This window comes from Entelurus aequoreus, linkage group LG09 (assembly GCF_033978785.1).
Source record: "Entelurus aequoreus isolate RoL-2023_Sb linkage group LG09, RoL_Eaeq_v1.1, whole genome shotgun sequence".
Lineage (NCBI taxonomy): Eukaryota > Metazoa > Chordata > Actinopteri > Syngnathiformes > Syngnathidae > Entelurus > Entelurus aequoreus.
Window position 1 is genome coordinate 38,447,388 of NC_084739.1, and position 27,454 is coordinate 38,474,841.

A 27,454-nucleotide genomic window follows, 5' to 3' on the forward strand; every position below is an offset into this window, starting at 1 on the left:
TGAACATATTTATTTAACGACAATAACAAGCATTCCCATGACAGACAAAAAAGACAAAGGCTGAGATATAAATTACACTTAAAACAGTGTAAAAACATTTCTCTGAATTATTACACCAACATATCTGCGACAAACACAAATAAACTGCACACCTGGACACATGGCACATGTTTGTATGTTTGCATATCAGTTGCCAGTTAACACATAAGGACCAGGCGAAACTATATGTCAAAGTAAAGATTCCTACAGCAGGGAACTGATTCATTAGGCCCCAATCCTGGATGATCTTCTAAAAATAATGGAAAGTGCCACTCTATATAACAACTGACAAGGTCAAAGTTGTAATAGACACAAAACACATTTTTAGATATTCAACACTCTACTGCTATCTGGCAGATAAAGTGGATAGTGCACCCCCCAAAATTGTCACATTTCATGTTTCAGGTAAACCGTGATGAATGGGGCCATATGAATCCCCTTTCTATTGTACATGTACTGTACATTTCTACAACAAACACAGCAGTTCCAATGGCCTCGTTTACACTGCACACCAAATCGGATTTTTTTGCCCTAAAGTGACAAAGATCAGATTTTTTTTTACCGCTTCCAAGTGCTTCAAATCCGATCCTTTCGCATCAGATTAAGGCCACATCAGGAGATAGTCCGCATCTTATCTTTTCAAATGAGACTTCTGTATAAATAAAAAGTGTCCTGAATGCGATGTGATTGTGACTTTTTCGCCATCTTTGGGCGAGCTACGTCATTCATGTGCGCGGAGAAAGACGCAGCCCACCAGCGGGAGTAAATACGTCATCACAACATCCAGCAAAGTATTTTTTGTCGGCTGAATTTTCGGAGCATCACTAGTCACTAGATAAAAGACTATACGTAATATATGAAGATATATATTATATACTTTGATTTTGAAGAAATAGTGGTTGTTGAAGGACCGGAATAGATGTGTATGCTGTCCCGTATTTGCTTACATGTTACTTACATTGCGTAAGTTGTTTACGTAAATAAGTTAATTATATTAATTATATTACTTTAATTTATTTTCATGTAAACAAAAACACACATTTTTAAGTCATGGCCACTTTTAGTTTGTAAAAGTAGCGACTTCTTTGTTCATTTACTGAATCCGGTCAACTTCTTTTGTTTTCACTTCGTCGAACTGCACATGCAAGTGGCGCCAAGACCACATCGGGGCCACATTGGGGCTTGTGCACTTTTATACTGCAGTCTGATAAAGATCACATTCTACTTGCAGTGTAAACAGTCATCTGGAAAAAATCTATTTAGAAAAAAATAGATTTAGGCCACTTTAGTCTGCAGTGTAAACATAGTCAATGAGAACAACCAAATAATGTTAGTATAAAAAAATATACACTCAACAAACAGGCAGCAAACATCTTTGACAACGTTAGCTTGAACCAGTACACAGAATTTAAAGTACTCCTCTTTGGCGTAGCTGCAAACATAATCGAGTTTAGAGACACAGTAAAGGCAAAATTAGAAGGAACATTACAGTTTACTTCCCATTTCTCGCTTGTGTTGAATGAAGCTGCAGATTTCACAGTCACAAGGAGTGAGAAGCATGGCGTTTGCATACAAAAATACTGTATGGCTAATAGCAGCAAGTCTCTGTTAAAAAGGATTGCAAGACACTTTTAGGACAAAGGTTAGTAATGCAAGTTACATCCGCTTATCCCTTCATGGGACATCTGATGAGCGCAGATACCATAAAGGCACTCTGTCACAAACCATGGATATAAACACGCACCAGTGACCACTTTAGTGCCTCCTGTGTGATTTGTTGTGCAGCACGTTACAATCCTGTTCCTCTGTGACACAAAGCCCTGACATGAACACAGGTGTCTTAAGTAGTACCAGTAACACACGTGATGATGATGTTCATCTTCCAATCAGGAGTCATCGTTGGCCCGCTTACGAGACTGATCACCTCTGAAAACAGCAGCAAACACAAAAGGTATTCACGTCAAGCTTTTTTCAACATCTACTATACTACAGGTTACTGTTTTACATGGTCCAAAATGCGAACAACGAGAAAACATTCAACTTAATTAGAGATGTCCGATAATATCGGCCTGTCGATATTATCGGCCGATAAATGCTTTAAAATGTAATATCGGAATCGTTTTTTTAAATTATCGGTATCAGTTTTTTTTTGTTTTTTTAAAATTAAATCAACATAAAAAACAAGATACACTTACATTTAGTGCACCAACCCAAAAAACCTCCCTCCCCCATTTACACTCATTCACACAAAAGGTTGTTTCTTTCTGTTATTAATATTCTGGTTCCTACATTATATATCAGTAAAATCAATACAGTCTGCAAGGGATACAGTCCGTAAGCACACGTGATTGTGCGTGCTGCTGGTCCACTAATAGTACTAACCTTTAGCAGTTAATTTTACTCATTTTCATTAATTACTAGTTTCTATGTAACTGTTTTTATATTGTTTTACTTTCTTTTTTATTCAAGAAAATGTTTTTAATTTATTTATCTTATTTTTTTTTTTTTTTTTTTTTTTTTTAAAAGGACCTTATCTTCACCATACCTGGTTGTCCAAATTAGGCATAATAATGTGTTAATTCCACGACTGTATATATCGGTATCGGTTGATATCGGTATCGGTAAGTAAAGAGTTGGACAATATCGGATATCGGCAAAAAGCCATTATCGGACATCTCTAAACTTAATATCATGATTAGTTTGACTTAGGCTCACTATGAAGGCCATCAATTATTGGCCAACACACTTCTAATAGGGCTGCAACAATTAGTCAACATTGTTGACAATAAAATTTGTTGCCAACAATCATATTTGTCGACAATGGTCTTGACGTCATCACTTGTGTCTTTCCGGGCGGAATTGGGTCACTCGCCAAAACAATGCCAGTGATAAAATGTAAAGTTTCAGAATATTTCCTCTTATTCTTGTTAAAAACATGAATACCTTGCTCATTTTGCAAGGCAAACCATGTTTTAGGCAAGTAATCTGTGATACGCGAGCATTTAATGCGGAGACATGATGTCAGACCTCAGTAAGTGTGTCAGCTTCTACCTTGTTAGCTAGCCAACAAGACTAAACTTTGTTTACATCAATTCCAGTACTTTTTAAAGCATCGTCAATTTGCAATGCCGAAAAAAAGGCACTTTAACAAACGTGTACCGCGCAAGCACATACTTACAGAGAGAGAGAGACAGACACCAATGCGGAGGTATCATGAGATTAAACATACAATCTATTAAATAGCCAACATTTTAAAAATGTATCAAGGGTAGAATTCTACACATTGAGTCTATTTGAGTGCTGAAACTGCCAAGAGTTAATCAATAGTCAATATACCAGTGTGCAGCTTTTTAAACATCACAAAATGCTTTTCTTTTTGTGGAAGTTAGATTTTGTGTTGTTTGTTTTCATTGCTGCTATTGTAACTGTTTAAAAAAAAACATAAACAAGGTTAATTGTTGTTGTTTTTTAGCACTTTGCCTTTCCTTTCTTTTAAATGAACAATAATTGTCATTTTAAGTGTTGTAACAGCTGAGTGAGCAGCACAATTATAGTATACATAAATATTTAGGAATGAATTAGTCATCTTTGTTGTTTGTAAGCACATGCCTAAATAAACTTAAGCTGCATATAGAAGTCAATGGAAAAATTAGAGCCATTAAATATGTGCATGCCTTATTATCTGATTAATCGTTAAGATAATCGCTGACTACTCGACTATCAAAATACTCGTTAGTTGCAGCCCTAACTTCTACTATACCTTATTTGGACTACAGGTAATCGTCCGTGATGCTTTCTATGTAGTTTTGATAAATTAAAGATACAATTGCTTACTTAATTCTCTCTCTCCTCCTGTAATAAATAGATGCTCCTGATTCCAACACTTCTACAACATTTATTATTTTTACTAGTCGCAGTAAATGCTAGAGATGTCCCGATACAACTTTTTCACTTCTGATACCATACTGATATTGGAGCTTTGAGTCTTTGTCCATAACAATGTTGATTCAAAACGATATCAGCACAAATTATACTTTTATTATTTTGTGGTGTGGAATGTTAGAAAAGGTTTGGTCGAATTAAATTGCTCAAAAAACAATGGTAGGTATGAAAAACACTAATCTATTTGTTATCAACCATCTGGAATGGAGTCTTTAATTAAATTGAAGTGGAGCGGTAATTGTTTTTGGCGACACCTATAGGCCACAATACTGCATTAGGTTAAGCTTATGAAGCAGTAAGTTGAATGATGCGGACACATTTGTAACTGGATATTTTCTAATATGCTTCTGCCTTGGAGACTTTGTATCTGAACGTAATATGCAACTACTGGTATATTCAGTTTGTTTACATTGACAAACGTCGTGTTTTAGACCTCAATGTTGTTCGATTAAGGACACTTATTACGTATGTATGGTTTGTGTGCTATTGTATACTGAGCTGTTGTGTAGCTGCTAGTTCCTAATAGCCTATAGTATAGCCTATTTTGTTTACTTTTTGTAAATGACTTCACTTAAATAAAAAAAAGAAGCACCCTTATGGAGGACATTTATATGGTGACTGGCTGTCCAGCTTGTATCTCCGTTACAAGGGGATACTTTTTTTGCTGATATATAACCAGTTTCTCATTAGCTATGTTCACGATGCAGGTCAATTCAGATTTGTTTGCCCATGTGTGACAAAGGAGCAGAAAACAGTCAGTAGCGAAAAGAGGATGTTTTGGAACTTATGTCAATGTCCCGCCATTCTCACCCACACACTCCTTGGAACTGAGATAGCAGCCTTGCTGCCATGCCCAGAATTTCTACCCGCTTCCTTTTTAATAACCGACACGCAATTATTTGGTTATAAAAATGTTGACTGCAGTTTAAAAAAAATCCTTGACATTACCAAATTGGGGCCATCTTTACTGCTGCAAACATGGCACATTTGCATCACTTCACAGACTCAATAACATTATTAATGCCGATGCAAAATATATAAAAAGATTGGATAGCAACATCTGAATTGGGCATCATAGTGTGAATTTACAGTGCCATTACTGTTCCTATATTTTAAGTGATAGTAATGTTAAAAAAAAAGGCTTCATCGTTATTATAACACTATTACTGGTTTTGATCGAGATATTTGCACACATGTTTATTCAATCTGCACACTACCCCTGTATCTACACTTTGTCTATCTACCGCAACCCAACCTGTCAAGGCAGATGACTGCCTCACACCGAGACACAGTTGTTGTTCTAAGGTGTTCCTCTCCTTGATAATGTCAGGTTCACATTGACAGCATATATGTAATCTGTTTATTTTTCTGCTTACATTGCCACAATGCAGATCCAAACCAGAATTGCACTGTGGATCCAGCCAAAGACAAATCCCCAACACCAATTATACACTAAGGTGACTGACCGTGGGAAGCCGTTCATGGAGAGCTCCATCTGAAGTTTCTGGTCGTGAGCGGCGTAGTCAGACAGCAATGACTCCACAGCAGGAGGGTTGATTTGAGGAATAAAGCTTGAGAACAGTGCTGGCGCTAACTGGGCCCATTCTGCAAAATAAATAATGTAATGTAAGATTTATACAGACAAAAATTGTGTGGATGTTGGTGCAGGGTGCAACCGTTTTGTGATAATGTACCTGGTCGGAAGCTGTGGAGGCCTATAACCACACTGGCCATGGTTGATGGCTGCACTTCAAAGGGCATTGCATGAGCTTTGATGAGAAGCGCTGGAATAAACCCCAAATAGATGTCATGAAGAATTTTAGTTTGTCAGCAAGGTTTGAGTACAAGCTCCCACCAAGGAACACAGTAGATCAATCCATTAGTTACTTTTATTTTAGGGATGCAATTATCGATAATTTTAGTTATCGCGAAATCTGTTGATAAAGCAACACAAAAGACTGATGAGCAGGAAAATATTTAACTGACAACATAGACCCTCAAATTCTGGAATTGGAGACTGATATAGATTCAGATACAAATGTTTTCTCCCACATCATTAATACTTTTTTCATTATACAGATGAACAATATAACAGCAACATTGAATTTGACAACAAGCTGTGAATTATTAATTTCAACAGTAAAAGCTTGTATGCAAACGACAATAACATGAAGGATTTTTTGAAACAATTCAGCAAACCCTTGAAAATGATCTCTATCTCAGAAACATGGACAGATGATAAAAAAAAGTAATAGATTTTGATCTGGAAGGGTAAGAAATAACTTATATTAATAGAAACAGAGGAGGAGTAGCGGTGTACGTAATGAAGAACCCTAACTAAAAAGTGGTAAACATAATTTGCTTTTGATAATATCTTAGAATGAAAATATCCATCCATCCATTTTCTACCGCTTATATGTATATATATGTATATATAGTCACGATCAAAAGTTTACTTACACTTGTAAAGAACATAATGTCATGGCTGTCTTGAGTTTCCAATAATTTCTACAACTCTTATTTATTTGTGATGATTGGAGCACATACTTGTTGGTCACAAAAAACTTTCATGAAGTTTGGTTCTTTTATGAATTTATTATGGGTCTACTGAAAATGTGACCGAATCTGCTGTGTCAAAAGTATACATACAGCAATGTTAATATTTGGTTACATGTCCCTTGGCAAGTTTCACTGCAATAAGGCGCTTTTGGTAGCCATCAACAAGCTTCTGGCAAGCTTCTGGTTGAATTTTTGACCACTCTTGACAAAATTGGTGCAGTTCAGCTAAATTTGTTGGTTTTCTTAGATGGATTTGTTTTTTCAGCATCGTCCACACATTTAGGTCAGGACTTTGGGAAGGCCATTCTGAAACCTTAATTCTAGCCTGATTTAGCCATTCCTTTACCACTTTTGACGTGTGTTTGGGGTCATTGTCCTGTTGGAACACTCAACTGCACCCAAGACCCAACTTCTGGGCTGATGATTTTAGGTTGTCCTGAAGAATTTGGAGGTGATTGATTGATACTTATTTGTAGATTGCACAGTACAGTACATATTCCGTACAATTGACTACTAAATGGTAACACCCGAAACGTTTTTCAACTTGTTTAAGTCGGGGTCAACTCGTAATCCTCCTTTTTCATTGTCCCATTTAACGCACCAGTTCCATTGGCAGCAAAACAGGCCCAGAGCATAATATTACCACCACCATGCTTGACGGTAGGAATGGTGTTCCTGGGATTAAAGTCCTCACCTTTTATCCTCCAAACATATTGCTGGGTATTGTGGCCAAACAGCTCAATTTTGATTTCATCTGACATCACATGGACAAAGATAAGACCTTCTGGAGGAAAGTTCTGTGGATGTCATTCATATCACCACAGCTGATCTGTTGTACGTTGAAGAGGCACAATTACAACAAGGATAAACCAACTGTACTACACACACAAGAGCATAAAGATGCAATGTGTATGTGAATGTATTTTCTTTCCTGGAGAACGTTGGACCTGTAAGTAATCACAACAAGCTGGGGTCACATTGTACCAAAGAAAGAGATCAGCATTGTCACCTGAAAAAGGTAACCAATCTTGTTTGTTTCAACAACTGTTTAAATTAAAGAAGAGTAAATGATGCACTATGTTAAGTTGTTTACTACATTATCGATTAGAGCAGATCAGAGCAGCTTTATTTGTCCATTCTTAACATGTACAAGACACATAAGAACTGAAATTACATTTTCGGCACAATCCCGCTAAGACGGGACCGCCAACGGATCAGCCACTTAGGGCGCTCCTTAACTGTAACTGTAGTAGTAACTGTACCTTGTTTGCAAGATTATTGCAAACTGCAAAGATTTTCAAAATGTGCACCTAAATTTCAATATACTTATTTTCACTTAATTTTAAGCAAATCAATGACTTGCAGTTCAATAAAACATTTAAAAAACGTGACATTGACTACTGGTACTAAATTGCATTTGTACATATTGGGGTGTTTTCTTCAGCAAATTTTATTTATGCAAACAAATAATGCCTAGGGACCCGACCGCAGATCCTTGTGTGTACATCCCACCAAAAAAAATATAATTTTACATCAGCGTGTACTACTGATGGCAAAGTAAAACAGGGTTATGAAAATTTCCCACATCCTAAAATACATATAAAATACAATTTCCATCAAACATAACATAAAAAATATATATTTTAAATTATATTTATTTTTTTACTTGTTTTTTTCTTGTACGTTCGGATTGTTTGAATTTTATTGTTGAAATAAATTTAGAAAAAAAAGATCTGTGATTGGTTAGCACATTTCCGAGGTTCACACAGCTTATCACAAAGGTCTTTTCCTACGGGTTAGAAACAAAGTGTAATTTAAAAGTGACCGTTGTTTAAAAATGATTAGCTCCACTTCCAATGTTAAAGTGAGTGTCACTTACACTAATACACACAGGAAAACGTGTGAAAGAGAATTGTAAGTAGGCCCCACCTGCGCTTACCGAAACAGAGATTTTGAATGACTAACAAGAGCCTCACTTTGTTCATGTAGTTCTACTGTCGAATATTGTGCTAAGAGCATTGCACAGAGTGAGACTTCTTGTATCCATTTTAAAAGCCAGAGACGAAGACGTAGCAATTTATTGATGACGGCAGAGTTATTGTGTTAATTTTCATTTATCGTTCAATTTATTGACTTATTATCAGGCCAGACCTACATGCATCCATCTTCTTCCGCTTATGCGAGGTTGGGTCGCTGGGGCAGCAGCCTCAGCAGAGAAGCCCAGACTTTCCTCTCCCCAGCCACTTTGTCCAGCTCCTTACGGGGGATCCCAAGGCATTCCCAGGCTAGCTGGGAGACAGTCCCCCCAACGTGTCCTGGGTCTTCCCTGTGGCCTACTACCAGTCAGACGTACCCCTAACACCTTCTTAAGAAGGCCTTCGAGGGGCAATCAGACCAGATGCCCAAACCACTTCATCTGGCTCCTCTCGATGTGGAGGCACAGCGGCTCTACTCTAAGCTCCTCCCAAATGACACATCTTCTCACCCTATCTTTAAGGAAGAGCCCCTTGGCGGTTTGATCCTCGGCTACAGAAGCTAGCTCTTGGGATAGGAACGTCAATTTGCTGGGGTGGAAGGAACCTGAGCTGGTGCACGAGGTGGAGAGGTTTCGGCAGAATCTAGACGTACTAACTTTAACGCACAGCAAGTGATCTGGAACTAGTCCTCTTGAGAGGAGCTGGACTCTCTTCCACTCTGGAATTGCAAGCAGTCAGAGGCGAAGGGCTGGGGTGGCGATACTTGTTGCCCCGCTGGTCAGAGCTTGTACGTTGGAGTTTGTCACGGTAGACAAGAGGTTAGCTTCTGGGTAGGGAGACGGGTCCTGACTGTTGCTTGTGCTTACGCAGAGAGTGCTCCCCCAGGTAAATCAATCAAAGTTTATTTATATAGCCCTTAATCACAAATGTCTCAAAGGGCTGCACAAGCCACAATGACATCATAGTGGTGGTTTCCTTGTTCTGCTGGGGGACTACAACACTCACTTTGGCAGTGACGGTGAAACCTGGAGTGATTGAGATAAACAGCCGCCTGGATATATAATATATATATATATATATATATATATATATATATATATATATATATATATATATATATATATATATATATATATATATATATATATATATATATATATATATATATATATATATGCAGTTCCACGACTGCATATATCGGTTGATATCGGTATCGGTTGATATCGGTATCGGTAATTAAAGAGTTGGACAATATTGGATATCGGCAAAAAGCCATTATCGAACATCCCTACTCATATTTGAAAATAGGAAATAATAATAATGTGAGGACACTGACATATTGCATGAAACAAGTGTGAAAATATTTACCTTCAAGATTGTTACACCACTGACAATAGTTTCAAGAGACTACATAAGAACTTAATATTACAAAATAGTATTATATGCAAATTTATTTCAAATAAATTGTTAACTGGATTCAATAATGCGACTCTTTGAATTTCTGTAATTTCATAATATATTTTCACGTGGCTTTTTATTTTTAGAAAAACCCCTTTATATTTCGCAAAGCAATAATTGGTTAATATTTAAAACAAACATGCGTATTTCGCAAGCAAATATTTTTTAGCTTACCTCACTATTAACAACCCTGTCTGCAACTGAAGTGGGTTTTGGGTGGATCTTTCCTCTCCATGTCACTTTCGGTTGACATCCAAAAGTACCAGCTAGTGAAAAGTTTGTTTTCCTTGCTTCAAGTTGTTTCATATGTTTTTGGCGTTTCGCATGTACTTCCAAAACCTTGAAACCTCGTGATCCATAGTCAATATTATCATGACACCACGTGCACAAAACCTTTCCGGGACGATCGATTTTCCGAATAAAATCACCGAACAAAGTCGTAACTTCCTTCTTCCCAACAGTATCAGTGATTTCCCTTTCCATCCAGTCCCATCGAAACTTATTTTTGACATGTTTATCAATTTCTTTTACTCGTAAAGCGTCCTTTCTCTCGAGAACCGACATCGTTTACATATGGAAAATGGCGGTATGATGACGTTATTAACGTCATCATTCATAACAGATGTCCTGATTGGTCACAAGGAACATATTGACCAATCAACTACGGCGTAATATAAACTACGTCTCGAATCTTGATTTAGGGTCGGAAAAAAAAAACGGAAAAACGGAAGATAATATATCTTTTTTTCCCGAGATTAAAAAAGACGGAATTCCGACTTTAGACGGAAAAATCACATGCCTGTTTTATGAATTTATTATGGGTCTACTGAAAATGTGACCAAATCTGCTGTGTCAAAAGTATACATACAGCATTGTTAATATTTGGTTACATGTCCCTTGGCAAGTTTCACTGCAATAAGGCACTTTTGGTAGCCATCCACAAGCTTCTGGCAAGCTTCTGGTTGAATTTTTGAGCACTCCTCTTGACAGAATTGGTGCAGTTCAGCTAAATTTGTTGGTTTTCTGACATGGACTTGTTTCTTCAACATTGTCCACATGTTCACAATGGCGTTTAAGTCAGGACTTTGGGAAGGCCATTCTAAAACCTTAATTCTAGCATGATTTAGCCATTCCTTTACCACTTATGACGTGTGTTTGGGGTCATTGTCCTGTTGGAACACCCAACTGCACCCAAGACCCAACCTACAGGCTGATGATTTTAGGTTGTCCTGAAGAATTTGGAGGTAATCCTCCTTTTTTATTGTCCCATTTACTCTATGTAAAGCACCAGTTCCATAGGCAGCAAAACAGGCTCAGAGCAATAATACTACCACCACCATGCTTGACGGTATTAATGGTGTTCCTGGGATTAAAGGCTTCACCTTTTCTCCTCCAACATATAGCTAGGTACTGTGGCCAAACAGCTAAATTTTTTGCTTCAACTGTTTCATCCTTCCTCCAGAAGGTCTTATCTTTGTCCATGTGATCAGCAGCAAACTTTAGACAAGCCTTAAGGTGTCGCTTCTGGAGCAAAGGCTTTCTTCTTGCATGGTAGCCTCTGAGTCCATGACGATGCAAAACACGCTTGACTGTGGACACTGACACCTGTGTTCCATCCTTCCATTTTTTACCGCTTGTCCCTTTCGGAGTCTGAGGGGTGCTGGAGCCTATCTCAGCTGCATTTGGGCGGTAGACGGGGTACACCCTGGACAAGTCTCCACCTCATCGCAGGGCCAACACAGAAAGACAGACAACATTCACACACTAGGGCCAATTTAGTGTTGCCAATTAGACAATCCCCAGGTGCATGTCTTTGGAGGTGGGAGGAAGCCGGAGTACCCGGAGGAAACCCACACAGTTACGGGGAGAACATGCCAACTCCACACAGAAAGATCCCGAGCCCAGGATCGAACCCAGGACATTCGTATTGTGAGGCACACACACTAACCCCTGTGCTCCAGCAGCTTCCAATTCATTGCAGACTTGCTTTTTGGTGGTTCTCGGTTGACTCTTGATCATCCTGACCAATTTTCTCTCAGCAGCAGGTGATAGCTTGTGTTTTCTTTCTGATTGTGGCAGTGACAAAACTGTGCCATGCACTTTATACTTACAAACAATTGTCTGCACAGTTGCTCTTGGGACCTTAAGCTGCTTTGAAATGGCTCCAAGTGACTTTCCTGACTTGTTCAAGTCAATGATTCGTTTTTTCATTTCTGTGCTGAGTTCCTTTGACTTTCCCATTGTCGCGTTTGTAACCGAGTCTAATGACTGCATCACACAAGCCCTAATTAAATGGGCTCAGAGAAGTCAACAGGTGTCGCCAATCATAATCAATCACATGAAGTTAAGAGGCCATGCCATGAAGCTAATTTGATTTGATTGTAACTTTTCTACATCACCAAAATTATGTTGCTGTATGTATACTTTTGACCCAGCAGATTTGGTCACATTTTCAGTAGTCCCATAATAAATTCATAAAAGAACCAAACTTCATGAATGTTTTTTGTGACAAACAAGTATATGTGCTCCAATCACTCTAATACAAAAAAATAAGAGATGTATAAATTATTGGAAACTCAAGACAGCCATGACATTAAAGTTAAAGTACCAAAAATGATTCTCTGCATTTGACCCATCACCCTTGATCAACCCTTGGGAGGTGTGGGGAGCAGTGAGCAGCAGTGGTGGCCGCGCCCGGGAATCATTTTTGGTGATTTAACCCCCAATTCCAACCCTTGATGCTGAGTGCCAAGCAGGGAGGTAATGGGTCCCATTTTTATAGTCTTTGGTATGACTCGGCCGGGGTTTGAACTCACAACCTACCGATCTCAGGACGGATACTCTAACCCAGGGGTCACCAACGCGGTGCCCGCGGGCACCAGGTAGCCCGTAAGGACCAGATGAGTCCCCCGCTGGCCTGTTCTAAAAATAGCTCAAATAGAAGCACTTACCAGTGAGCTGCCTCTATTTTTTAAATTTGATTTATTTACTAGCAAGCTGGTCTCGCTTTGCTCGACATTTTAAATTCTAAGAGAGACAAAACTCAAATAGAATTTGAAAATCCAAGAAAATATTTTAAAGACTTGGTCTTCACTTGTTTAAATAAACTCATTATTTGTTTTACTTTGTTTCTTATAACTTTCAGAAAGACAATTTTAGAGAAAAAATACAACCTTAAAAATGATTTTAGGATTTTTAAACACATATACCTTTTTACCTTTTAAATTCCTTCCTCTTATTTCCTGACAATTTAAATCAATGTTCAAGTAAATTTTATTTTTTTTATTGTAAAGAATAATAAATACATTTTAATTTAATTCTTCATTTTAGCTTCTGTTTTTTCGACGAATAATATTTGTGAAATATTTCTTCAAACTTATCATGATTAAAATTCAAAAAAATTATTCTGGCAAATCTAGAAAATCTGTAGAATCAAATTTAAATCTTATTTCAAAGTCTTTTGAATTTGTTTTAAAATTTTTGTTCTGGAAAATCTAGAAGAAATAATGATTTGTCTTTGTTAGAAATATAGCTTGGTCCAATTTGTTATATATTCTAACAAAGTGCAGATTGGATTTTAACCTATTTAAAACATGTCATCCAAATTTCTAAAATTAATCTTAATCAGGAAAAATTACTAATGATGTTCCATAAATTATTTTTTCAAAAAGATTCGAAGTTTAGTCTAGTTTTTCTCTTCTTTTTTTCGGTTGAATTTTGAATTTTAAAGAGTCGAAATTGAAGATAAACTATGTTTCAAAATTTAAATGTAATTTTTTTCTTTTTTTTTTCCTCTTTTAAACCGTTCAATTAAGTGTAAATATCATTAATTATTAATAATAACATCGAGTTAAAGGTAAATTGAGCAAATTGGCTATTTCTGGCAATTTATTTAAGTGTGTATCAAACTGGTAGCCCTTCGCTTTAATCAGTACCCAAGAAGTAGCTCTTGGTTTCAAAAAGGTTGGTGACCCCTGCTCTAACCACTAGGCCACTGAGTAGGTGTTATGTCCTTCAATAGTGTATGTAAACTTTTGACCACGACTGTATATTGCGTGGTACCCCATGGATCAATACTGGGACCAAAACTGTTCAATCTCTATACAAACAACATTTGTAAAGTTACAAATAACTTGACACAACTGTGTTTTGTTCAGAAGAGAACACAGAAGCTAGCTAAAACAAATAACAGAATACATGAACAAATTAAAGAGATGGTTTGACAAAAACAGACTCTTATAATCTCAGTAAAACTAAAATAGTAACAGTACAGTTGGTAACAGTAGAAGAGAAAAATAAACACAAATACAAATAGTTAACATTGACAGAGTAAAATAAATCTATTTGTTGAGTGTAATAATAGACGATAGAATAAATTGTAAATCTCATAACAATATACAACAAAAGGTAGATGGAAACACTTCCATAATGAATAAAGCTAAATATATTTTGGACCAAAAATCACTTCATGTTCTCTACTGCGTGCTAGTGTTACCAGATATCTGAGTTATTGAGTAGAAATATGGGGAAATAACTACAAAAGTAGACTTTGTTCACTAACCATGTTACAAAGGAGGTCAGATAGAAAAATACATAATGTTGGCTAGTGAAAACATTCAAACCCTGTATTTATTGAATCAAAAATATTGAAATTCAGTGATTTGGTGCATTTTCAAACCGCTCAAATTATGCACAAAGCAAACTATAACCTGCTACTACTCAAGAATATACAATTATTTCCACACAAAAGAACAAAATATAACCTTAGAGAAAAATCTATTTAAAACATTTCTAAGCACGTACAACACTTAAAACCTTTAGTATATCAGTATGTGGTTCAGCAGCTCCACCATCCGAGTTATACTGCTTCCCATTTGAAAAGGTATCAACTGGAGGACTGATAACATTTTTAGATGGAATCCACAGACTGCTTCCAGTCTGGGAATTAAATAGGAAAGTGCATTATGTCACATAAAAGACTAGACTGAGAGGCAAGTCATGGCCTCAAAAGGATCAACAGAAGACACCTCTGCCCGGCACAAATCCCCTGGACAGATATGGTCGCAGATTAAAGTGTGCCATCTGTCAGTCTACATTTCACTGGGTCAAAGACTGTCCACACAAAGGTGAGCAAGTCAAGTTAACAGAAGACTGTAAAACTAATAATGTAGAAGAGTGCAATATCAATTTGTTTACAAAAGAGTCATCCTCTGGAGCTGAAATCTTCATGACAGAGTGTTTTGGCACATCGATCATTGACACCGCATGCACACGGATGGTGTGTGGACAAGAGTGGCTAAATAGCTACATTACTGGACTGAAACATCTATCCAGCCATCTATTTTCTACCACTTGTTCGTTTCAGGGTCACTGGGGCCTGGAGCCTATCCCAGCTGCACTTGCCAAAAAGAGGTTAATAAGCTAAAATAGACGAAGACCCAGCTGTCAACCCTTCAGGTTTGGAAATGGAAAAGTGGTGTATTCCACCAAAAAGCTAAAAATTCCTGCACTAATTGGATATACAATGTGCCATATTAAAATGGAGGTAGTTCCAGCTGACATCCCACTGCTTTTGAGTGAAGCTTATATGAAGCGACAAGGCACAAGACTGAAAATGAATAATGACGGCCCCGCTGTAGCGGCTGCCTTTTGGTTGGGGACCCTTTGGGACTGTTTGACAAGGGGTGGCACTTTCGTGACTTCTGCTGTGCTTTTTTGTGGACTTCTAGATCTGCCTCCCGGGAGCCTTTTGGCCATGGAGACCAGCTGCTGGGTCTCCGCCACACCAGAGTCCGTTTGGAGAGACTGGAGGAGATGCAGATGAAAAGACAGGGCTGCAGAGCTAGCACTGAGCGCCGGGACGGACAGGCTTCACAGTGTCTTGGCTGATTGAGCAGGTATCTGACACCTCAGTCTCCTCAGACGCATCCTTGCTCATCCATGCGGACTGGACACTGGCCGAGAGTTGGTTGGCGGCCGAGAGTGGAGTCGGCTCTCTTGGTTGCTTAGTTGGGTCTGCTCCTGTCTCTGGCCATGCTCCCTTCACCCCAGCAGACGATGGCGTGGAACACCGCAGAGGCCACCACAGTGTATATGGTTCTTTTACCTTTTATTCATAGTTGTATGTAGAAGTGGCTGGTTGCATCAGCTCTGCTCTTTTAACATATTTAATGTCCTTTGTGTTCTTTGATGTTTCCCTCTTACACACATGTAAGAGGGTTGTGTGCTATGGCTATGAGTTGTTTTTTCCCTTGGCCTCAGTCTGGACCCCCTCTCCAGGAGCACCCCCCATTGTTTATCTGTATCTCACCTTTTTTGTAAGGGGCGCCGGAAGTTGGCAGACCCGTCAGCGATCCTGTTCTGTCTCCCTGTAATGTTTGTCTGATCTTGAATGGGATTGTGCTGAAAATTTAAATTTCCCCTCTGGGATTAATAAAGTATTTCTGATTCTGATTCTGATTCTGACAGTGCAGTCACATTACTGTGTTAACATCATGGGCAGTAGCAACAATAATAATCTATGGGATAACCAGGTATTGATAACTACAGGAGATAACACTTAAGTAAACAACACAAATTGAGGTTGAAGAAGTGCTTACAGTCACAGAAGAAATGAGTTCAGCGCTAAAATTAAAATACTGTTAAAACTTCACAAACAATTTGGACATGCTTTTGCTGACAGGCTACATAAGCTTGTAAAAAGTTCAGGCAACAGTGACACAGAGTGTGTCACCATACAAGACAAAATTGTGATTGAATGTGAAATATGCCAAAAAATATAAAAAGACTACACCAAAGCCAGCTGCTGGTCTACCACTACCAAAAAATACAAAGAGACTACACCAAAGCCAGCTGCTGGTCTACCACTAGCATCACAGTACAACAAGACATAGCAGTAGATCTTCATGAGCTTGAACCAGGTCTATGGTATCTACCCATTATTGATCTGTTCACAAGGTTTAGTGATGGCAGCATTCTGACCACAAAAATCCTCTGAGATTGTGAAACACTTTGTCCACAACTGGATTAGTGTGCATGGCCCACCACAGAAACTGTTCAGTGAAAATTGGGGAGTTTAACAATGACGAGATGAGAGATGGCTGAAAATTTTAACATAGAAATGAAGGCAACAGCTGCCTAAAGCCTGTGGAGCAATGGACTTTTGTCGTGTCACAACCAAACACTCACTGAGATCATATTGAAAGTAAAAATAAGTAACTGTTGTGACTGAAACACTTCAATGGATACTATGTAAAGTGTACATGGCTTGGTTGTTGGACAAAATCCCAATCTGCCCTCTGCTAACTGACAAATCCCCAGCATTAGAGGGCAGAACAAAAAGTGAGTGGCTCGCAAAACACATCTCCGCTTTTTCATGCATTGAGAAAGGCTTTTACAGAAGAGTGTTCAGAAAGAATACAGAGGGTGCTGCGTAAACAAATATGCCATACAGATGACAAATACAACGCTGGTGACAAAGTATATTACAAGACAGTGGACTCCCAGGAGTGGAAAAGAACCAGAAGATGTCATCGGTCAGGATGGTGCTGAGGTCTTTGTCAGACACGAAGGAATCCGCATTAGAGTCCATCATCTCAGATTACAAAAATGTCATGGATAAAGGACACAAACGTTGAGCATCGACAAGTGACTGCTAACAACATAGAGGACACCGAGCATGTTGTCACTGAGATGCAAGGAGAAAGACAGATTGAAGTAGAACATCACATCAATTGCTGTGCTGAACAGGACAGTAGTGCTGAGCAAAGACACAATGTTAGTTTAAAAACAGGCCAAACTGTGAAATACAAAGATAAAGACAGTGCTGTTTTTCACACAGTCAAGTCTTGAGTCGTGCAGGCAAAACTACGGGTATATATAAGCACTGGCTGAACTTACAATGTATTGAGCCCCTGTGAGCTATGTGGCAGGTACTACTGTGGCAGCTGACATATCAGATGTAGAGAACCTTGAGGTGGAAACATCTGTTACTGACTTAAGTACCAATGATGTAAGTGACGATACAATTGCAACAATACATCATCAGTAGGGTAAAACTAACCTGTCTCACGACGGTCTAATCCCAGCACACGTTTCTTAGATGTTCCGTAGATGTACATGATGATGTGTTTTTAAAAACTGATTTGTCTATTGACAACACAAAACATGAATAGATAATGAGCTGGAGATATAACATGTTTAAGGAAGTAAGGGATGAGGGTCAAAAGTGTATTTCCACGAGATGGATGTGTTCCCTTGAAGAGATACCCACTGGATATACACCAAAAGCACAGCCTGTGGCCAGAAGGTTTGAGGAGTTTGAATTGTCAGAGCCCCAAAAGGATGTGCTGCAGTGTCCTTTCGGCTACTTGTGGCACTAATTTGTCAAAGAGAGTGGACACTGCACACCATGGATATTAAGTCTGCATTTCTACAGGTAATGAAACTATCATGTGACATCTACATCAGAACCCCTGTTAAAGCAGAGAGAACGGGGGCATTGTGGAAATTTGATGGGTGCATGTTCTGTCACTCTGATGCTTCCCTGTACTGGTACAATCGTGTTAATGAAATAATGCTCACAGCAGGAAGAAAAATGTCACAAGTTGAACCTGCTGTTTTCTATTGGCTTGATCAAGGCTGTGCTGTGACTCGAGTTCCCACCTTCCATGTGGGTGACTTTGTATGGGGAGGGCACACAAGGTTTTTCCACCACAGTGGATACCTAAGCTTTGCTCTACATTCCAAGTTGGGTGTGAAGAACATAAGAACTTCAGTTTTGTGGTAATAGACTTTGTGACTGTAGACAGAAAAGTTAAAATACACCACGAAAGCTACATTCAGCACATGCAGCCAATTCTCATGGATCCCTCACGAGCTGTGGAACATGATTCACCCCTATGTGAGAAGAGAAAGCATCAACTCAGGTTGATTGGCCAAATACTCTGGGTTGCAAGACAGAGCAGACCAGATGTAATGCTTGATGCCAGCAACTTAGGATCAGGCATGAAACACACAACTGTGCAGACTATTCACGAAGCAAACAGAATAGTGTGCAAGATTAAGATAAAAAAAAGTGTCTTTGAACTTCCAATAGACAGTGCCTTGAAGATGAGTGTCTTCAGTGATACCTCATTTGGAAATCTGTCTGATGGAGATACCCAAGGATGACACTTCATTAAACTGATAGGAGAAAATGGAAAGTTGTCACCACTTTCTTGGCAATCTAAAAGAGTCAAGTGGGTTGTGCACAGCACACTTGCGGGAGAAGCATTGGTGACGTCTGGCGGCATTAATAATGCCTTCTTTCTTGCCCCACTCTTCTGAACTGACTCATTGTGATGCTAAAAATGTCACGCCTATAACCTGTGTCACTCGCTGATGCACTGAAGTCCACAAAGTTGGTCTCTAAAAAGGGACTTTGCCTTGAAATAAGCAGCATCAAAGAACTCATTCAAACTCAAACTGTTGAGTGCATCTTTTGGTACGACACAAAAAAAACAACTTGCGGACTGCACTGTCTTACACAAAAGGGGATTCAGCCCTGCAGTTACTCAAGGCACTTGGTGTAGGACAATGGAAACTTGGTTAAGCATAGAGCCTCCTAAAGTTAATTAATACGGCTATTGATGTATTTTTTGTTGTATTAAGGTTTTCAGGTAATACCGCTTTATGTGACTTGTATTGGACCTATGTTATTTTTGTTACTAAGTCACAAGGCTATGGTATTTCTCAAAAGGTTTTTTTTTTTTTTTTTTAAGGATAGGACTCATTTGAATACATTTTATTACTATTATTTTGTTCACTAAGTAAGCGCAAACTATTATTGTGAAGGGAGTTATTATGAAGGGAGTTATTGTAAAAGGTGGAACAGGAAGTGTTTTTGCGTATATCCTGTGGGGAAGGGAAAAATGGCAGTTGCTGATTAAAGCCGCCAGCAAAACATAAAGTTGGATTTATTATTGGGTAACACAAATATCCAAATACCACACGGTAAACAGCGTATGCAATCTATGAAATTGCATGTACTATTAGTGGTAATGTAACTTTGCAAGTGCTATTCATAACTGGTGCAGACCGTCTTATTTAAATGAGGATTTTGCGTGTACTACGCAGCTTTCACCATGGAGACACTCATTTACTGCAAATTCATGCTGCTATCTGTGTTGTTTTGTTATCAAACAAGCAGCAGACATGTAGCACTTTTTATGGGCATTTTAGTAGCAGTCTGGTGCATCTACAATATATCCCACTTTTTTAGTGTGCGCTGCAGATGCGCTCATGAGAGAAAGGCTGCACTTACTGTGCTCAAGATGCAAAAAATGCATCGTTTAAGGAGTTTTTTTCATATAGCAGATAAGTTCATATATTTTCTATATGAAAAAACGAACGCCATTAAAAAAATTAAAACGTCAGCAGACATTAAGACACATTATTTGAATTTGTTTTAATCAGCCCCTTAATTCACCCAGCATGCAGTTTGAAATTATAAAAAGGACGTTGCTGTCCATGCAGACCATGCAAATTTGTTGACACACATACACGCATTCTGTGTTCCTCGTCTGTCTTTGGAGCACGAGCGCTGCGTGAGCACAGATCTTGCAGCCGTGTAATTGTGTCAGTTTGCACATACTTTTCAGACATGCTAAAAAAGTGTTGATAAATCTCTTTGCATGTGCTAAATAATTATATTTGCATCTTCTGCTCCCAGGAATGTGGGCATTTTGCTAATCAGCATATATTCTGTATATTGATGAAGACAAAGACGCAACATGGATTGCATGCCTTATCCTGCTCATTTAACAGACGCAATCCACTTTGTGCATTTTCAGTAGATGCGTGTGCTATCAAGTTTGCACATGCATACCGTTAGTAAATCAGGCTCTAATTGTGTTAATGAAATACTGAATAATTTTTTTTAAATTAATAAAACTACAAAAATACTAGTTAAGTGTATAGTAGCTAGCATGCCACGAAAAATGGGACACCAGCTGAAGCAAAGTACTCACGCATGAGTGTGTTGACATGTTTCTCTGCTACATGATCAGCAAACAAATCCATCAGATCCTGTTTCAGGTCACGGTTAAGCTTCGACTCGATGTAGAATTTGTTCTGAAAATAAATCTTTGTGAGGGATCTTCACACTTTATTTTGCAGCATGCATGACAATTCTAAAACTTTGGATACATTAGGAAAAATATACAGTATTTAACCCATTCTCGTTCAAAAGTTACTTACCAAATACATAAATACTGGAACAATACACTGAAGAGATGCAATGTACTTTGTCAGTGCTGTGTTGAAACTTTCAATGAAGCTTTCAGGTGGGACGGCCTAAAAAAAGGGAAATGTCAAGTAATTATCTCTGCAAGAAATATGAATTTACAGTGGAACCTCTAGACTATGAATGCCTCTCTGGTTGGACAAGCCAAACATCCCAAAAAACCCCAACTTACATGTTAACAGCCTTTATGCATGATGTCACAGTGCGCGTCTTTTTGCCTTTTTCTTTGGCTTTTTTATGCCACTTATTCTAAAAGCCTCAACATGGTCCCCACTTGTAGTTAAGTGTTGTAACTTTTACAAGGGTTATTAACTCCTAACAAATCAGTGATTTAAAAAAATAGAATGTGATGTGAATTGCACTCACTTCATGGTTTCATGCCCTAATGCAAAGAGTGGTGTATATTTGCGTGTCTGTATACTTTGTGAATACAATAGGGACACTTTGCCTCTGGATCATAGGTAGATTATCATCAGCATCTCAGATGTTCCACAGTATTTCATTGTTTTGTCCTTCTTACATGCAGCTGGCTGGAAACTTGCTGCAGATGTTGCACTATTTTGGATTTCAGGTCCATGTAGAGGAGCTCCGAGTGTTGCTGACAAACACACTTGTAGACATAACTGGGAAAACAAAGAAACAGTGGCGCTTGCTTGATTCCAACCACATTTGGGCTTTGCCTGTCAGACATTAGCTGTGTAACTGAAATATTACATGTATAGTACAGTGTAGGGCTGTAGCTATCGATTATTTTAGTTATTGCTTATTCAATTGATTAATTTAGCCTCAATGCGACTTTTAAGAAAATAATTGTTCAAATAGCATCTTATAAATTGCACATAGCATTGAAATTGCACTTTTCCAACAGGAGTATCACTATTTATTACTTACATTAAAAAACATCCAACCTGTTTTTCACTGTTCACAAACCCATTATAACACACCTGGTCTGCATGAAAAGAAGACCAGAGTAATCAGTGTTACATTAGCAGTGTATCTGAGACATTACCTGTGTATTTGAGACAACACCAGTATATTTTAGACAATACCAGTATATTCCAGACATGAACTGTATATCTAAAACAGGGGTAGGGAACCTATGGCTCTCGAGCCAGATGTGGCTCTTTTGATGACTGTATCTGGCTCTCACAGAAATCTTAGCTGACATTGCTTACCACGATAAGTAATGAATAATGACGGTGTTAAAAATAACGTTCAAAATATAAAACGTTCTTATGCATTTTAATCCATCCATCCGTTTTTCTACCGCTGCGACTGTTCAAGAAGTCGCATTAATGGTAAGAAGTATTTTATCTATTATTGGTTAGCTTCAGAATAACAATGTTATTAAAAATAATAAGAGACTTATTATACTCTAAAAAATTTGCTCTTACTTAAAAATGCACGCATTTAGTTGTATTCAGTGTTAAAAAATACGGAAATACATTTTAAAATATTTGGCTTTAATGGCTGTCTCGGCCAAAAAGGTTCCCGACCCCTGATCTAAAACATTGCCAGTATATCTGAGACAACGCCAGTATAATTTAGACAACACCAGGATATTTTAGACATTATCAGTATATTTTAGAAATTACCAGTGTATCTGAGCCATCGCCAGTATATCTGATACTTTACCCGTACATCTGAAACAATACCAGTATAATATGGACATTATCAGTATATCTGAGACATTGCCAGGATATTTTAAGACATTAACAGTATATCTAAGACATCACCAGTATACCTGAGACATTACCAGTATATCCAAGATATTACTTGTGTATCTGAGGCAATAACAGTATATCTTAGACATTGCCAGGATATTTTATAGATTACCGGTATATTTTAGAAATGACTAGTGTATCTGAGACATTGCCAGTATATCTGATAGTTTACCCGTACATCTGAAACAATACCAGTATAATTTAGACATTACCAGTATATCTGAGACATTACCATGATATTTTAGACATTACTAGTATATCTAAGACCTCCCCAGTATATACCTGAGACATTATCAGTATATCTGAGATATTACTTGTATATCTGAGACAATACCAGTATATCTTAGACATTACCAGTATACTGTGGACATTAAATGTATATCTAAAACACTGACAGTATATCTGAAACATTACCAGTATATTTTAGACATTACCAGTATACTTTAGACATTGCTAGTATATCAGAGATATTGCTAGGATAGTTTAGACATTGACAGAATATCTGAGATGTTTCCAGAATATTTTAAACATTACCAGTATATTTTTGACATTACCAGTATATCTGACCATTGCCAGGATATTTTAGACATTACCAGTATATCTGAGATATTACTTGTATATCTGAGACAATGCCAATATATCTTAGACATTACCAGTATATTGTGGACATTAATTGTATATCTAAAACACTGCCAGTATAGCTAAGACATTACCAGTATATTTTAGACATTACCAGTACACTTTAGACATTGCCAGTATATCAGATACATTGCCAGGATAGTTAAGACATTGCCAGAATATTTTAAACATTACTAGTATATTTTTTACATTACCAGTGTATCTGAGATATTGCCAGGACATTTTAGACATTACCAGTATATCTAAGACATCACCAGTATACCTGAGACATTACCAGTATATCTGACATATTACTTGTATATCTGAGACAATACCAGTATATCTTAGACATGACCAGTATATTGTGAATGAATGAATGAATGGGTTATACTTGTATAGCGCTTTTCTACCTTCAAGGTACTCATTGTGGACATTAATTGTATATCCAAAACACTTCCAGTACATTTTAGACATTAACAGTATACTTTAGACATTGCCAGGATATTTTAGACATTACCTGTATATCTTGGCATATGAAACAGAGATGTGATCCGTGGGGTTATGAACTAGCAGGCGTTCGATTGGACAACACAAGTATATTTTAGACATTACCAGTATATTCTAGACATGAACTGTACATCTAAAACATTGCCAGTATATCTGAGACAATGCCAGTATAATTTAGACAATACCGTGATATGTTAGACATTACCAGTTATCTAAGACATCACTAGTATATCTGAGACATTGCCAGGATATTTTATACATTACCGGCATATTTTAGAAATTACCAGTGTATCCGAGACATCGCCAGTATATCTGAGACATTGCCAGTATATCTGAGACATTGCCAGTATATCTGAAACTTTACCCGTACATCTGAAACAATACCAGTATAATTTAGACATTACCAGTATATAAGACATTACCAGTATATTTTAGACATCAACAGTATACCTGAGACATTACCAGTATATCTGAGATGTGTACTTGTACATCTGAGACAATACCAGTATATCTTAGACATTACCAGTATATTGTGAACATTAAATGTATATCTAAAACACTGCTAGTATATCTGAGAGATTACCAGTATATTTTAGACATTGCCAGTATATCAGAGACATTGCCAGGATATTTTAGACATTGCCAGGATATCTGGGTACCGGTATATGAAACAGAGATGTGATCCGTGGGGTTATGAACTAGCAGGCGTTCGATTGGACAACACTGGACAACACCAGTATATTTTAGACATTACCAGTATATTCTAGACATGAAACTGTATATCTAAAACATTGCCAGTATATCTGAGACAATGCCAGTATAATTTAGACGATACCAGGATATGTTAGACATTACCAGTTATCTAAAACATCACCAGTATATCTGAGACATTGCCATGATATTTTAGACATTACCAGTATATCTAATGACATCAACAGTATACCTGAGACATTACCAGTATATCTGAGATGTATACTTGTATATCTGAGACAATACCAGTATATTGTGGACATTAAATGTATATCTAAATCACTGTTAGTATATCTGAGACATTACCAGTATATTGTATACATTATCAGTATACTTTAGACATTGCCAGTATATCAGAGACATTGCCAGGATAGTTTAGACATTGACAGGATATTTTAAACATCACTAGTATATTTTTGACATTACCAGTGTATCCGAGACATTACCAGTATATCTGAGATGTATACTTGTATATCTGAGACAATACCAGTATATTTTAGACATTACCAGTATATTGTGGACATTAAATGTAAATCTAAAACACTGCTAGTATATCTGAGACATTACCAGTATATTGTATACATAACCAGTATATTGTATACATTATCAGTATACTTTAGACATTGCCAGTATATCAAAGACGTTGCCAGGATAGTTTAGACATTGACAGAATATTTTAAACATTACTAGTATATTTTTGACATTACCAGTTTATCTGAGACATTGCCAGGATATTTTAGACATCACCAGTATACCTGAGACATTATCAGTATATCTGAGATATTACTTGTATATCAGAGACATTGCCAGGATATTTTAGACATTACCTGTATATCTGGGTATATGAAATAGATGTGATCCGTGGGGTTATGAACTAACAGGCGTTCGATTGGACAACACTGGACAACACCAGTATATTTTAGACATTACCAGTATATTCTAGACATGAAACTGTATATCTAAAACATTGCCAGTATAGTATAGGTATTGTCTCAGATATTACTTCTATATCTGAGATAATACCAGTATACTTTAGACATTACCAGTATATTTTAGACATTGCTAGTATATCAGAGACATTGCCAGAATATTTTAAACATTACTAGTACATTTTTGACATTACCAGTGTATCTGAGACATTGCCAGGATATTTTAGACATCACCAGTATACCATCTAAGATAATACCAGCATATCTTAGACATTACCAGTATATTGTGGACATTAATTGTATATCTAAAACACTGCCAGTATACCTGAGACATTATCAGTATATCTTACATATTACTTGTTTATCTGAGACAATACCAGTATATTTTAGACATTACCAGTATACTTTAGACATTGCTAGTATATCAGAGACATTGCCAGTATACTTTAGACATTGCCAGTACATCAGAGACATTGCCAAGATATTTTAGACATTACCTGTATATCTGGGCATATGAAACAGAGATGTGATCCGTGGGGTTATGAACTAGCAGGCGTTCGATTGCCTTCTCCAAGTTTGGCCAGTGGTTATTACGGTAGTCCTCTACCGCCATTGCATTTAGAACTGAGGAAGAAAGACGTGGGAGTTTCTCGTCACCCTTTAGTATCTCATTCGTGTCCAGGAGGGTCGGTCTGTGTTATTAAGTAGTTGCAGATATCAGCCACACACTAAAAGGCATCAACTTACGGAACTTAGAAGTCAAGTCTGGGGTGGATTTGCCCTCAGCAGAGGCTGCTGTGGCGGTGGAACAGTCGGTCTCTTCTTCTTCGCTACACTCACTACTGAATGAGTCCGAGTCCATGAACTTTGACCCGCCGGTCCTGCGGGGTCTAGAACTCCTTCGAACAAAGCCTGGTTCCCCTCTCGGTGCTGATACAGTACCGGGGTGATGAAGCGGTGTTACCTCGGACAGCTGGCTGGTTAAATAGGTTTGATTACTGCTGCTACTGCTGACACAGTAGTTGTGATTATGGTCATCTGTTACGTCAGGACTGTCATCTTCTATAGACTGCATTTCAACCGTCTACCTGGCATCTAATTAGTTGAATTTGGAATATGATGAATTTTACAGTGTTGGGTTTTTGTTTTACATGTACAGTTCTTGTTTAGTTCAGTGTTGTTGATCACGCACGGAGTGTTGATGACGGGGGTTTTACGACACTGTCGTAAAACCCTTCTTCTTCGTCACGTCATTTAAAGCAAGACCAACGAGATGACGCGTGAGCACCTACAGCTGGCTGGGCATGTGCGTAACAAGCAGCTCTTGATTAAAGAGATAAGAATAGATCAAAGCATTGCCGGCAACAAGTCGGACACGTTTCCAGGGAGGGTTGGGCTGCGCCAGGGCTGCCCTTTGTCACCGATTCAAGTTCATAACTTTTATGGACATACTCTAGTCTAGGTGCAGTCAGGGCGTTGAAGGGATCTGGTTTGGTGACTGCATTGATTGATTGATTGAAACTTTTATTAGTAGATTGCACAGTACAGTACATATTCCGTACAATTGACCACTAAATGGTAACACCCGAATAAGTTTTTCAACTTGTTTAAGTCGGGGTCCACTTAAATTGATTCATGATACATACTATCATCATAATGCAGTCATCA

General features: G+C 37.9%; 1 protein-coding gene across 1 annotated transcript; it reads right to left on the reverse strand.

Annotated features, from left to right (window-relative positions):
* Positions 1 to 26,995, reverse strand: cacul1 (CDK2 associated cullin domain 1). The gene is made up of 8 exons (XM_062058734.1): positions 26,534 to 26,995; positions 26,284 to 26,410; positions 21,779 to 21,881; positions 21,213 to 21,308; positions 20,984 to 21,086; positions 5,676 to 5,765; positions 5,448 to 5,586; positions 1 to 1,965 (listed from the first exon to the last, which is right to left on the reverse strand). The coding sequence occupies exons 1-8, from the start codon at positions 26,859 to 26,861 to the stop codon at positions 1,926 to 1,928; spliced, it is 1,026 nt and encodes a 341-aa protein (XP_061914718.1). The 5' UTR covers positions 26,862 to 26,995; the 3' UTR covers positions 1 to 1,925.
* Positions 26,996 to 27,454: the final 459 nt, after the last annotated feature.

What these genes read in the sequence shown, in the direction of transcription:
- cacul1 (XM_062058734.1), bottom strand. Translation starts at nt 26,861, where the DNA reads ATGCAGTCTATAGAAGATGACAGTCCTGACGTAACAGATGACCATAAT. An exon ending in ACATGTCAACACACTCATGC is followed by an intron (nt 5,766 to 20,983) that starts GTGAGTACTTTG and finishes GGTTTATTCCAG; the next exon opens with CGCTTCTCATCAAAGCTCAT. An exon ending in TCCATGAACGGCTTCCCACG is followed by an intron (nt 1,966 to 5,447) that starts GTCAGTCACCTT and finishes TGCTGTTTTCAG; the next exon opens with AGGTGATCAGTCTCGTAAGC.